This window comes from Aotus nancymaae, unplaced genomic scaffold (assembly GCF_030222135.1).
Source record: "Aotus nancymaae isolate 86718 unplaced genomic scaffold, 86718_ANA_hifiasm-v0.15.2.pri h1tg000019l, whole genome shotgun sequence".
Lineage (NCBI taxonomy): Eukaryota > Metazoa > Chordata > Mammalia > Primates > Aotidae > Aotus > Aotus nancymaae.
The window spans coordinates 8280800-8295948 of record NW_026988431.1 but is presented as its reverse complement, the minus strand read 5'-3'; the positions used below and the strand labels follow the sequence as shown (position 1 = coordinate 8295948).

Here is a 15149-nt window from a genome sequence, read left to right as displayed (position 1 = left end):
GACCAGATAATTCTTTGTTGTGGAGGCGGGGCCTGTCCTGGGCATTGTGAGATGTTTTGTCGCATCCCTGGCCTCTACCTACTAGATGCTAGCCAAAAATGTCTCCTGATGTTGCAGAATGTCCCTTGAGAGAGAAAGTGGTGCTGGTTAAAAACCCTGTCCGGCCGGGCCGTGGTGGCTCACGCCTGTAATCCCAGCACTTTGGGAGGCCGAGGAGGGCAGATCACCTCAGGTCAGGAATTCGAGACTAGCCTGGCTAACATGAAAATAGAAAAAATTAGCCGGGCGCGGTGGCACATGCCTGTAATCCCAGCTACTTGGGAGGCTGAGGCAAGAGAATTGCTTGAACCTAGTAGCCGGACAGAGGCTGCAGTGAACCGAGATCACTCCATTGCACTCCAGCTTGGGCAACAAGAGCAAAACTCTGTCTCAGAAAATTAAATTAAATTAAAAATCCCTGTTGTAGATAAGGAAGTTGGAAGATAAATGTGTTTGTGGGAGGAGGGGAAAGGTGAAGGTGGGGGTTGGTTATCATTTACTGAGCACTTACTGTGTGTCAGGCAAATTGCAAGCATTGTCTCTAGTTTACCAACAGGAATCAGGATTAGCTGCATTTTCAGCCAAGAAACCCTAGGGCTCACAGAACTAAAACTCTGGCCATTAGTAAGTGACAGAAGAGAAATTCAAATTCAGGTCCACCCGGCAGCAAAGCTTACCACTTTCCCTCCCCTCCTCTACACAGTTTTATGCAGGCTCGTGGCATTTTCTTTCTTTTTAGGAACCAAGAAAACCCACACGGTGAGTATTAAATCAGTTTCAAAGTTATTTTGAGGCCGTTCATATGGCGCATACCTGTAAGAAACAAAGCAGAAAAATTTCTTTGCAGCAAAATCCTGAGTAAGCCGAGCAATTATTTTATTGAGAGAGAGGGTTTTGGCTAAGTTCTAGTGTAATCGATCACACTTGAACTTCCTCAGATCTTAGAGGAGTCACAAGGTATGTGACAAAGATCATTTTATTGTTGTCTTCCAAGTATTTCCCTATTTTCTGTCAGGCTGGTGCCAATGTGGTTTTCAAATAGGTATATAGTACATAAGCAAAGAATGTGCGTGTATATATCTGAAATGAATGTGAATGTGTATATCTGAAATGATATACATGTTAACGCTCCTGTTTTAATCTACTCTGTTTGCAGGAAATTTGATCAGATAAAAAATGTCATTTATTAGTGTGATAGTTGCTTTTGTAAAAATTACGGGAATCCCAATAGAAGTGGATGTGGAACTGAGTCACTTGATGTTGAGGTAACCTCTTCTCCATATTAAGGGGACCTTAAGATTGCAAAGCAATTAGCTTCATCTACACATGACTTCCGAGACCCGTTCTAGCATTTGTTCACTTAATGTAGTTTGGTTTCTGATGCCTCCAGGTTGAGATCATTAATAAGCAGTTACATGTGTCGGCCTGTTAAGTGATTGTTAAGAGAGAATTTATTTGAACCCTGGCATAAGCTATCTTAGTATGTCCTAGATAGAAAATGTCTGTTTAAAACGTCATGCAAAACAGTCTGAGATAATTTTTGAATATACTCCTTGTGGTGGGAACACGTATTGTAAAAATGAAATGTTGGTGTTGAACGTGTGCTGGTACCTTATCAAAATAGGACAACATGTCCCATGGTTAAAAGCCAGTCCCAGGAATAATTTCTACCTGCTGGCTGTTAGACAGGTGTCGCTACAACAGAGTGATTAGTGGGTCCTGAGCCCAACTCTCTTTCTAAGGCCCAAACTGTCTTGTCAAATTTAACCATATCTGTAATCAGATCAGTGTTTGGAAACTTATAACCATGAATTTAAAACCAAGAAAGTTACAAAGTTCTGCGGTTCTCACATTTGAGTAAGTGCTCCTGACGGACCAAACCCTGTGACCTTCCTAGCCTAGGAAATAAATTGGGGAGATGGAGAATGAGAAGTTAAAAAGCTGGGGGTGGGGGGGTTGGTGAGGTACTAGTAAACATATTAAGTCATTTAAATCTCAATTATAAAGTCTGAAAGCATTGTTGTGTTTTAAATTTCCTAATTCTAATGGACTCAGTTCTCCCTCTCTCCTCCCCATGGTTTCAGGGAAGGAGTAAATGAACTAATATCTATTAAGCACTTTGCGTGGCCCCTGACACAGTAAGCACTCAGTAAATAGTAATTACTATTAGTTTAGGCTCCTCTGGTGCAGCTTTGAACACACTGCCAACTAAATGCCACTGCCAAAATTCTGTGAGAGCGAACGAAGACTTCTGGTTTATGGTGAGCATAAACACACATAGCCTGAAGATCTTAATGCATTAAGTACTTAACAAGGTAGAGTATTTAGTAAGGACCTGTGCAAAGGGCAAATTGACAGAGTTCTGATGCTAAATTAACTCAGCAAGACATTTTTTATTTTAGGGTGTCTAAAGCATCAATGTGCATAAAAATGATCAAGGAGTTTTGTTTAGGATGCTTATTCTGATTCTGCATTTCTGGGGTGGGGCCAAGATTCTGCTGTTTTTTTGTTTCCTGAGACAGAGTTTTGCTCTTGTTGCCCAGGCTGGAGTGCAATGGCGAGATCTCTGGGACCACAGCCTCTGGCTCCTGGGTTCAAGCGATTCTCCTGCCTCAGCCTCCCGAGTAGCTGGGATTATAGGCATGCACCACCCACCACGCCTGGCTAATTTAGTATTTTTACAAGAGATGGGGTTTCTCCATGTTGGTCAGGCTGGTCTGGAACTCCCAACCTCAGATGATCCGCCCACCTCAGCCTCCCAACGTGCTGGGATTACAGGCATGAGCCACCTCACCTAGCCAAGATTCTGCATTTTAACAAGTTTCCAGGTGATGCTGATGCTGCTGGTCCAGGACCACACTTGGCAGAGCAAGGCTTTATTAAAGACTCAAAAACCAGAATCTTTCCCCCAGCCCCTCCTTCTGTCCCCTGCCTATGTTCAGCACCTGTTGCATGTGTGGTCAGAATAGCAGGGTTTCTCATAACCCAGCTCCAGTCCTCAGCCAGGATCCCGGGTGACCTGGGCAAACACACACTTCTTCAGGGTCAGGGGCAGGTTACTGAGTCAAGACTGCCAAAGCCCCACAGTGATATTTTCCTTCACTCCCCATCCTCCTATCTCCCTAGCCTGCCGCAAACCCGGGACTAATCTTGGAGCTGCTTAATAATAACAAAGCCAGCAGCAGAGTGAGGCAAGACGATTTCAAAGCTGAGTTTTTCTTGTTGAGCAATTACCTAATTTCAGGATGCGATTCACAGATTTGCAAAACCCATGTGTGTGGAAACCGTTTCTCAAAGATGATTAAAAGCAGATCCTCTCCCGAAAAGGCGACATAAAAATTAAGTGAGTGATAGTATGGAGTCTTCCCGTGCCCCAAATATTTGGATGCATGCAAATTACATCTTAATAAAATGTCTACACACGCGCTCATATACGCATGCGCACACGCAAGCAGCGGAGAATCTGGTTCTAATTACTTGTACTTTAGTTGAACTTCGGCGTTTCCTTTGACTCTCTCCCTAATGTATGTGAGCTGTAGGCTTTGCAGTCCTGCAGTGACTCCACGGAAAAAGGGGGAAAAAAGTCCAGCTCGGCTCTCTTTGGTGCCAATAAAAATGAAGCCCAAACGAACGAACGTTTTGACCAAATGCATCACTTTGGTCTTCTCCCTTAATTAGCTGAAATTACTCCCTTCCACCGGGATTCGGAGCACTGGGCTCAAAACTCCCCTGGGGCCATGCAGGAAATGTCTTTTGCTTTACAACTACTTTTTCTTTTAAAGCTCAGCTGCCCAGAGAGTGCATTAAAATACTGTCTTAATCATAGAAGGTTCTAGTAAAAAGGCTGGGCTTTCCTAATGCACGATCCCTGTCTGCCTGTAATCAGGCCCAACCTAAAATCCTGAAATCTGTCAACATGGTTTAGCTAGCCGTAAATTAGCTCTCACAAAGGAAAAAAAAAATGTATACTGAGCTCTCTTAAAAATGTTATCTGCTACTTAATCTAACCTTTAGAAAAATGCCAAGCATGTTAGGAATTGTGAAGGGAGCTATTGTGGAAGACTTTCTGTGTGTTTAAATGACACTCAGGTGTGTTGTAATAACAAGGACATTTATACCGTGTTTTCTCAGGTGAGTTAAATTCGTAAGTGCCAAGTCCTTTTAACAAGCAGCAATGTTAATTTCTTTTATTTTGGGACTGAATCAACCCTAGAGTGTTTAAGAAAGCTTTGTCGGTGGGAACTCGGGATTTCTGCTTTTGTACCATCCCAGTCGGTGGAGATTTTGTTTAGCTTTGTTTTTGTTTTGTCTGCAAACAGCCTCTGAGTTTGAAGTCCTTAAAGGACTGTTTCTCAAAATGCAATACGGAGACCTGTACCAGTCCACAATGAGAGAAGTGCAGACGTTGAGAACAAGTGTTTTGAAACTTTGGCAGCAATTTGACAGGGTAATTTTATGTCCATTAAACCTAATTGTTTTTTTAAAAAGTTGGAGCTCGTGCTTTGGACGTCTTTGTTTTTCCTTAACTCCTGTTTCCTGGAGATTCATTTGTATTGAATTTTATCCATGCATGAGGGGTTGGGGCAAAGACTAAGACATGGTGCTTCACCATTGATAGTCTGAAAAACACGAATTTAAAGCAAATGCCTTCCTTTCCAACCTCAAGAATTCTCCTGCTGCAGACCACACTTTGAGGAACATTGATTTAAAGGCAAATGAGTCCGATCACTAATTTATTATACTAAGGAAGGGGATTCTAGCTTTGTTTTCCTTAGTGATAGTCATCTGTATGTTGTGGGGGTGGAGAGGTCTAAAACGGGCTAGAAGCTTCTGAGGCTGCAGGTTTGGTTCATTTTCGTCTTCCCTGAGGCTTACTGTCTCCACTGGTGTGTGCAGCCCTCTCGGCATCACTGGTGCTGACTGTGCTCTGGGTGGGGACCCACTGAGCCACGCATCCATCTCACCCGACTAGCAGCAGTTCCTCTGACTTGCCCATTCCCTGACGAAGCCGGGCAGCCCATCTGGTTAGCAATTTGGATGCCACATTGGAGGCTGCTGCTTGTTGGGCATTCAGTCAGCAAACAGAACTGAGTAAGTCAATAAGTAAGCAAGGAAATAAATAAAAGCAGGAAACAGAAAGCAGATCCGGATTGTTCCTCAAAGACTGCTTCTCCAAACTGAGATCACATCAGGATGGCTGCAGTGTAGTTATTTTATTGAATGACACAAGCCTCTTTTTGCCCCCTGGGAAGTCTAAAAACTGCTTTTTTGGCCTGCCTGAGATCGCTGAATGAGCTAATACAGAACACATTGTCTGCTGAGCCGGCAGAGTTTTCGAGCAAAAATTTTATCATTCCATAGACTGATTGTGCTTGCCTGGAATAAGGAACAAATGTTTGAGGCCTCTCAAGGGCGTTTGATGAATCTAACTCTAATTTAAAAGGACTAATAGATTATTGATTTAAGCAGGATGACAGTGAACAGATCAATGGCTGAGCCCTCTGTATCTACTTTAAATACCAAAAACGACTGGTTAAAGGAAGGCCATGGGCTGTTCCCATGCTTGTTTCTCACTGACTTTTTTAGGGGGTGGAGGAAGGCAAAAAGGAAAACAAGCTCTAATCAACTTTGCCGAAGTATGTTTTTGCTACCTTACCAAGAAGGCAAGAGATTGCATTAAAGTACAAATCTTTGATATTGATGCCATATCCTGGTTGTAATTCTAGGACTTGTCTTGGCATGCTCGCCTGAGGCCCCTAGCTCTGATGATCTGATGGACTGTACTACTGAAATTTTTCTTTTTTTTTCTTTTTTGCCTTGCATTATTCTCAGTGTTATAGGCCACACAGAGGAAATAAGACCACTGACTGGCAATTTTGAGGGTGATATTTGAATATATATATAGTCAAATATTTAATTTTTTATTACCAGTGGGAAAATTTTTCTAAAGGTGTTTTTTTTTTTATCACACAAAACACTTTTCCCTTTCTGTTTTTGTGGCATTTGTAGTTTTCAAATTATGTTCCTTTATGGCATTTGTAGGATTCAAATTATAAAAACAGTAGAGAGAACCAATTTATCCTTCAAAAATATAGCCCAATCACTTCCTCTTGGAAGGCTCCCTTGATTTCTCCTGGATAAATAAGGCCTACAGTTCTGTCATTATATCAGTAGTCCTCAAGCTACTTCCATCTGGATTCGCCTGGGAATACCTTTTATTTTTATTTTTGCTGTTTTGAAATCTTACAGTCGGCTAAAAGGGAAATTTTTTTAAAAAACATCGCAATTCCTAGCTTCATTCCCAGACATTCTAGCATAATAGATCTGGGATACAACTTGGTCATTAGAATATTTAAAAGCTCCCCAGCTGGTTCTAATGTGCAGCCAAGTTTGGAACCCACTGTATTATCATTGTTGGTTTATTCTCTACTAGGCCATATTTGTCAAGGATAAGGAATTATATACTATCAGTGTCCATCCATAGCATGTAACACACCGCCTGGTATGTTACGTCACTCAGCCAAACAAATGATTGAACACATGAACAGTCTGAGAATCTATTGTACTCCTATGAGAAAGTTCTTAGAATTGCTGGTGAAATCACCACAGCCTTAATAAAAGTCCGGGGCTCTCACTATTGATTACTTACAATAGAACATTTTCATTCACAGCAACCGTTCAGGAAAAGCCTTCTGGATTCATTCATTTGTTATAAATGACTCTTCCCCTTAGGAAAAGATCCAATCTTTGTAAAATGTTTTGGGATCTTTAACATCCAGTAGACTTCCCGTTTCTTGTGTGCTTTGCCCCAAGTTTCTTGGGTATCAAATTATGCACAATTTTGTTTCCTTTCTTTGAGAAGATAAAATGCTGGACTCCCATCACTGCATGTGTTTGAAGTGGCATATTTATGGAAATTACTACCCACTTTTGAAATTCAGGGCATAACTCTGACAGCTGATTTCAGCCCTACCAGAGTTCTATTTACAACTTTCCTAGACAAGCCAGATTAGCAGTTCTACATGAACGAGTAAGACCTTAAAACACCCACCCCCACCATACACACCCTTCTGTGAAGAACTCAATGTGAGATTGATCAGAGTGGTGACGACATGGCTCTGTCAGTTGCTGAAGCACATGGATGGAAGTAGAAGCATGCAAACCACTCCAAAAGGTTTGAGAGGCATCTGAGGAATAGCTCACATATGTTGATATCAGCAGTGTAAATCCACACAGCCTTTCTAGAAGTCAGTCTATCAACATGCATTAAAAACAAAATATTTTTTTCAGAATCTTAATGTGTAAAAAATAAAAATAAAATATTTTTAAAATAATGACTTTTGAACTGATACACTTCAGCAATTTATTTGAAGGAAATACAGATGTGCTGAGATTAGCTACAAAGATGTTCATCACAGTGGAATGTTTTCTGTGAAAAATATTTAGTGACAAGGAAATAAATTGATGACATCATGGCTTAAACAAAGTCCCAAACAGTCTCAGTATAATTCCACATTAGTAGACAAACCCGAAGCATTTAGGTGCATAGAAAAAAATTCTGGAGGGTTGTACCCAGACAGTTTTTCTGAGTGAAAAGATAGTGGGTGATTCTGTGTATATTTTTTCTTAGATTTTTAACAAAGAGTGATAGTTGTTTTGTAATTTTAACAAGTAGTGTTTTCTTGTTAATTTGCTTTCAGTGAAGCTGATTAGCTCAGTGTGAGAAATGCTTTTGCATTTACAGCTTGATAGCTGATAAGCTTTAGTGACATCTCAGATGCCAACCCTTCTATAAAACAGTTGCTATCACGGTGCCAACTTAGCCAAAGTAAGGGCTTCCTGTCTGCCAGGAATAATGTACTCAAGATTGATATCTTCATCCCAGATACCTCTGTTCTAACCAGTAAAGGCTTTAATAGATTTATCTACTAGGACCTCCACTACTGTAATGAATTCATTCCAAGATTCTTCTGAATTATGAAAATACTATAATTATAGCTGATTCTGTTCCAAAGGGCTAATGAATTACTTTTTTAAGGAAGCAAATGAGTATAAGAGAGCTGTTTGATTTCTAATTTTATCATTTAACAACTTAGAGGGGCACTTAGTGCTCAGAATGAGGAAGAAAAAGGAAAAAGAAAAGGTTCATGCACTGATTCAACAAATACTTATTGATTATCTGCTATGTGCCAGGACAGCTTCTAGTCCTGGAACACAGGTGTATGCAATGCAGGTTGAGTTTCTTTGCCTTAGGAAACTCAGTATTCAGAGTATGGGGTCGGGGGCAGATGTAGAATATAAAATTATACACAAACATCTAAAATTTGAATACAGGGTTTTATAGAAATAAAATAGTGAGACAGAGTGACCAGGAGTGGGGAGGGGCATTTTAATGAGAGAAGTCACCTCTGAGAAAGTAACATTTGCTTTGAGATGTAAGAAATGAAAAATAACCCGATATTTGAAGGTGTAAGAATATCCAGAAAGGACAGATGGTTATCGCAGTAGTTATCAGTTGGTATGAGAGCTTGGCCTATTCAAAAGACAGAATAGATGCCAATTACGTAGAAACTCAGTAAATTAGGGGACTCACTGAAGGCAGTGATGCTGCTAAAAGGCCATGTGATACAAAGCCTTGTGGGACATACGAGGGAGTTTGACTTTGGTCTAATGACTATTGGAGGGCTTTAGATAGGCAAGTGATAGTTTTTCAAATGTTAAAAGCTATCTCTATCTTGACTGCTTGTTTGAAGAATAGACCCTAGGTAGGAAGAAGGGGCATAAAGAGACCAATGAAGAAGCTATTGCAGCAGTTGTGAGAGGTGATGGTGGATTACTAGCATGGTGTGGTAGCAGGATAGCAATATGGGGACGGATTAACAGTAAGTTTAGTGGGTAGAGTCTGCCTGACTTGCTGAACGCTTGTCTGCAGGATAACCCAGTCAGTGGAATATCTACTCTGGGAGATTATAAGCAGTAGGTAAACTGGAAACTTTATATTCTGGGAAAAATACTGTATTTTTAAAAAGCAATTTGAAGACTAGAAGATTCTGGAACATTCTTTAACCACTTTGAATTCCCCTTGCCGATTTCCATCTTATTTTCTGAGCATTTTTACTTGTGATAGAAGTAGAACCGGTTCTTGCTTTGACTCTGAGTACAACCCTGGAGAATAGGGGTAGGAGAACACTCAATTCTTACTTTTTATGAACTCCCATTTCCCATGGAATTTGGGTGTTTAGATAATGGGATGGAGGATTATGTATTTTTAGATCTAGAATAAAGAGTCACATGACTTAGAAGTGAATCGCACCACTCTGTGTCATCATTAGGTTTAACCTACTGCCTCTCAAACGTTAATTGCACATTTAGTCACCTGGGGATTTCGTCAGAATGCAGATTAAGATTCCACAGGCCTGAGCTGGGGCCTGATACTGTGTTTTCTAATAAGATCTTAAATGATGCTGATGCATGTTGGTCCAAGGAGCCTTCTTTAAGTAGCAAGGGTCTTACCTATATTGTCGAATTTTTTCTTTTTTTGAGATGGAGTTTCACTCTTGTTGCCCAGCCTGGGGTGCAATGGCACGATCTCAGCTCACTGCAACCTCTGCCTCCCAGGTTCAAGAGATTCTCCTGCCTCAGCCTCCTGAGTAGCTGAGATTACAGGCATGCGCCATCACACCTGCCTAATTTTTTTGTATTTTCAGTAGAGATGGGATTTTTCCATGTTGGTCAGGCTGGTCTGGAACTCCCGACCTCAGATGATCTGCCCACCTCGGCCTCCCAGAGTGCTGGGATTACAGGCGTGAGCCACCTCGCCTGGCCATCCATATTGTTATTAATGCAGATCAGTTATGCCTACATCATGCTAAAGACTCTCCCCGTATACTTGGTTGAATGACTGATTTGGGCACTTTCTTCATTTGTCTAAAGGAAACTTTTTATATTTTTGTTTATTTATTTATTTTTGAGACAGAGTCTTACTTTGCTGCCCAGGCTGGAGTTCAGTGGCATGACTTCGGCTCACAGCAACCTCTGCCTCCCAGGTTCAAGCAGTTCTTCTGCCTCAGCCTGCCAAGTAGCTGGGATTGCAGGCACCCACCACTACACCCAGCTAATTTTTGTATTTTTAGTAGAGACAAGGTTTCACCATGTTGGCCAGGCTGGTCTCAAACTCCTGACCTCAGGTGATCCACCTTCCTCAGCCTCCCAAGGTGCCAGGATTACAGGCATGAGCCACTGCGCCCGGCCCAAAGGAAATGTACTTATGGTTAAGTGAGCGATAGGGTCAAGTCGTTTGAGACTCCACATGAATCAGAAGCTACTGGGGTTTGTAGTGTGAATATCTGACTTTGTGTCTTGGCTCTACCACTGCCCTGTTGGTCTTAGACAAGTCCCTTCCTCTGAGTTTCTGTTTCTGTTGTGGGTAAAAGGGATAAAAACCACGGCCCTCACGGCGCTGTGTGAAGTGTGAACTACGAGCGAGAGTTGTATGAGACGGCTTTGTAAACTGTAGAGCACCACGTCAATGTCAGTATCACCACTGCTGGGCCTACAGTGATAGCTGTTCTTACTGGCTCATCCTTGCTAGTGTTATTGCTGAATTTGGGGCAGAAGAATATGAATTCACTGTTGAAAAAAGTAATACACTAAAATGCATTTTCTCTTCTTTTTCCCTCTGTCCCGTCTCCATTGTAGCAATTGAAACACAGAGCACCAGCTCTGAGGAACTCGTCCCGAGCCCTCCATCTCCACTTCCTCCCCCTCGAGTGTACAAACCCTGCTTCGTCTGCCAGGACAAATCATCAGGGTACCACTATGGGGTCAGCGCCTGTGAGGGATGTAAGGTGAGTACTCACACCTCTGTGCCTGCTGAAGTCTCATTCTCCATGTGCCTACCCAGCTCCAAAAATGGACTGGATGTGTAACATCACTTCCAATCAGTGTGGTGAATTCTCTTATATTCGATGGGTTTTATTACTCCCTTATATATCTTTAGTTTAAAATTCAGAAACTTCTGCAAATGACTGATTAGGGCTAAAGGTTCTAAGCCCGTTAAAATACCCCCCACATAACAATTATTTTTAGATCATAAGAACTGGTTAGGCCAGGCCCAATGGCTAATGCCTATAATCCCAGCACTTTGGGAGGCCAAGGCGGGTGGATCACTTGAGGTTAGGAGTTTGAGGCCAGCCTGGCCAACATGGCAAAACCTCATCTCTACTAAAAATACAAAAATTAGCCAGGCATGGTGGCAGGTGCCTCTAGTCCCAGCTACTCAGGAGTCTGAGGTACAGACTACTGTACCTCAGTACAGTCTGAGCCACGAGAATCTCTTGAACCTGGGAGACAGAGGTTGCAGTGAGCTGAGATCACACCGCTGCACTCCAGCCTGGGCAACAGAGCGAGACTTTGTCTCAAAAAAAACCAGGGTTGGAAGAATCTTGAAAAGCATCATCCGGTTTCTCTTTAGAACATGCCGTCTGGTGTCTGTAGTTGGATTTTATTTTTAATATGACTGACAGTCCACTGAATCAACTTGCAGGGAATCCAAGGTTGAAATTGGGATTTATCTCCTAGCGATTTCCTCAGCCCTGTGGCCTTTGAATTACAGCTTGATTTTCAGCCTGTAGGGACTTGCTACTGTATGTATGTCATAAATTCAGGGGAGCTGGATTTAAAATTCCTGCCTACAGAATACTGGAGACTGAACATGTGTCAGAGAGTAGTATGTGGCTGCTTTGAATCAAGCGAGACAATTGTTATCAAGTCCAACAGTCTTAATTGAGTGAAAGAGCTTCTTATTTTTTTCAAGGGAGAAAAGAAGCAATGACTTCATAGGCAAATACAACTAACTCATCCATAAAAAATTTCTCAAAGGAACTATGGCTGTCTCGAGCTAGCCCTTCCCTAGATATATAACTTCTTTAAGTCCTCTCTGGATGGTTGTTTAGATCTGTTGTTTATACATCTAAATTGCATGATTCATTTGTAACTGTTAACATGTTGGAATAATGTTACGGGTACTCCATGGCATTTTATATTTGGCTTATCAGAGTTAGCACTTCACCGTATATATTGGTTAGCCACTGTTAGTTAGATAACAAACCATCCTAAAACTTAATGGCTTAAGACAACTATTCTTTATTTAGCCTGCAATTCTGTGGGTCAGCAGTTTCAGTCAGACTCATCTGCATGGTTTATCTGGACTTGGCGAGGCTCCACCATTTATCTCTGGGCAGCTGCAGGGTAGCTAGTTGGCTCTGCTTCTAGGGGTGCTGACTGTGGGCTGGGGAGACTCAGCTCTCCTCCGTGTGATCCCTCATTCCCATCAGGCTGGCCCTGGCTTGTTCGCAGAGGCAGGGTTCCAGAAGAGAGAACAAAAGCACATAAGGTCTCCAGAGGCTTAGGCTAAGAAGCATCTCATTACGACTTCTGCCACACTATCAGCCAAAGCAAGTCGTAAGGTCAGCCCAGACTCAGTAGGTAGGAACATAAACTCAACATTTTGTTTTTCTTTTAAATAAAATAAAACTCATCTGTCAACTTCAAAATCTTTTTTTATAGAGTTAGGGGTCTCACTGTGTTGCCCAGGCTGGTCTTGAATTCCTGGGCTCAAGTGACCCTCCCACCTTGCTTCCCAAAGTGCTGGGATTACAGGTGTTAGCCACCTTGCCCAGCCCCACTCAACTTCTTAATGGGTGGAGCTTCAAAGTCATAAGGGATATAGATAGGAGGGGCCAGGGGAATGGGTGTCATTTTTGTAATCAGACTACTGTACTGCATGTCTGATTGCCTATGAACACAAGGTGGATGGGGACCCAAGGAATCATGTCTTACATGGTCTGGATATAGTGGGTGATTAAAGATTGAACAGATGAATAAAGGTGACTCAGCCCCTCAAAGTCATTTTGTGAATTTTCCCTTCTTTTCAAATCATTTAAATAAACATTATGGTTTATTAATATCATAAATAAGGCCAGTCTTGGGAAATTCATTGACGGCTTCGGAACATCTCTCTGCCTCGGGGATTGTGCTATTTTATGGCAATTCTCTTTTCTCCGGTAGATTCTGACATGGTAGTCAGGAAAGTTATATGGGCAACCAGTTGGCAGCTGGTTAAAAAGCGAGACAATTGTTCGTTCAATTATTGCTTTATTATTGGTAACCCCTAGCTGAACCTACTTAAATTTGTCCTGAGATTTGGAAAGTTTTCATTGGAATAGCTAGCTCATTTTGTCCATTTGTTGTGCAATATATAAATAAATCATTTTCTAATGTTTATTTGAAAAGTAAATGAAAAGATACTTCTTTATTTCTGAAAAAATGTTAAGTAATCTCACGTCCAGAAATCTGAACGAGATATGCTGTAACTTGGCTTACCTGCTCTCGTCATTATCCAGCGCGTCTCTGTGGCACATACCCGGAGCTGCATATGAAGCTGTTTCACGATCCGTACAGAACAAACTGTTTTAATCAGCTCATAGGCAGTGAGTTCTCTGACCTTCGTTTTGGTATTCTGACTCTTTTTAGGAAAAACCCCAACAAAAACAAAACCCATACCGGCACGAACAACTTTGATAAACTCAGTTAAATGAAACTCAGTTAAATGATACAGTCATATTATGGTGTATCTTTTTAACAGAGTTACAAACCCAATAAGGTCAGATGAGTTCGGCCACCAGTTGAATTTGATAATTTCTGTATTGTGGATGGATTGCTTTTCTCCCTGGTCATTGAGAAAGAGTTGGTCTATATTTAGGCTTGCAAATGTATTGCATAAAAAATAGAAAATGAAAACAACCATGATTCTACCCTGGGAGAAAACCCCTGTGAATTTCAGCTTTTGCATAAGTATACGCATATTGTCATTGTTTTACAAAAATGGAATTTCGTGTTGTACACTGGTTTTCAGTTAATCTTTAAATTTAATAATCTTTTATGACCTAAATTTAAGCAACTGCATAGCTTTTATGGTTATGCAATTAATATAGTAGTTTATGGTTATGTCATAATTTATTTAACTAATCCCCTGTTATACAATTAAGATGCTTACAGTTTTTTCTTTTTTTAAAGATGGAGTTTCACCATGTTGGTCAGGCTGGTCTTGAACTCCCGACCTCAGGTGATTTGCCCGCCTTGGCCTCCAAAGTGCTTGGATTACAGGTGTGAGCCACCACGCCTGGCCCAGTTTTTTCAATTATAAACAACACTTGAATGTGTAACCTTTAGGTATATCTCTGAAAATTTCCTTAGAATAAATTAGTATAAGTGGAATTTCTTGATCAGTGGCTTTGTATATTTTTAAGGCTTTTGAATCAGATGGCTAAAATGCCCCCTAGAAAAAGTGTCTGAATTATCTAGTAGCCCGTAAAAAGTTAATCCTTTTGGAAAGTATCTATTAGGAATCTCTCCCTTGTGTTATAATAAGGTAATGAATCCAGAAGCAACTTTTCTTCTTGAATTCTTCCTGTATTTAATTTGATATTTACCATGGGCCCTGTGTGTGATGTCATGTTAGGATACCAGCAGATGCTCCATAGGCCCCTGATTGACCTGTAGAAACTGACCCAAGCTTTGTGTGGAAATTGGAGTTTACTACTGTGAGCTGAGAACCTCTGCTCTAAAGTAGGACTCCCAAACAGAGCCTGGTATATCTTCAGGATAGACCAGGAAATCAAAATTTACTGCTATGAACTGAGAACCTCTGCTCTAAAGTAGGATTCCCAAACAGAGCCTGGTATATCTTCAATAAGTAATAGCCACAGTAGCTTCTGTCTGTCATAAACAGGATGGCCTAATTGACTGTTATTTGGGGAAGAGAACTTTCCATCTTCCGAGGAACTGGGTGACAGTTTCAGCCTCTGCTGCAGCCATACGATGGTGATCAGAATTTAACAAATGGGTTGTGGTCCATCTCCGGGAATGGTCGGTCAGTGGCTGTTGTATTGACACAGCATTACCGTGGCAACATAATCACCAGACACACCGCAGGGATGCCCCGTTTAGGGGGTTTCCAGCTGAGCACTGGCAGTTTTTTTGTAGGGGACAAAGAGTACACAAAATGATTGTGCAGTGTGGTTAGCCAAGAAGGTTTCACAGTGTGAAAT

At 41.4% G+C, this 15149-nt stretch overlaps 1 protein-coding gene across 8 annotated transcripts in view; it reads left to right on the top strand.

Annotated features, from left to right (window-relative positions):
* Nucleotides 1-15149, top strand: part of RARB (retinoic acid receptor beta) — a 777639-nt gene that overhangs the window by 626527 nt on the left and 135963 nt on the right. For all 8 annotated transcript variants that reach the window (XM_064378607.1, XM_064378606.1, XM_064378608.1 and 5 more), the window contains one exon: nucleotides 10738-10886. In XM_064378607.1, the coding sequence (XP_064234677.1) occupies nucleotides 10738-10886 (149 nt within the window). The remainder of the gene's footprint in view (nucleotides 1-10737; nucleotides 10887-15149) is intronic.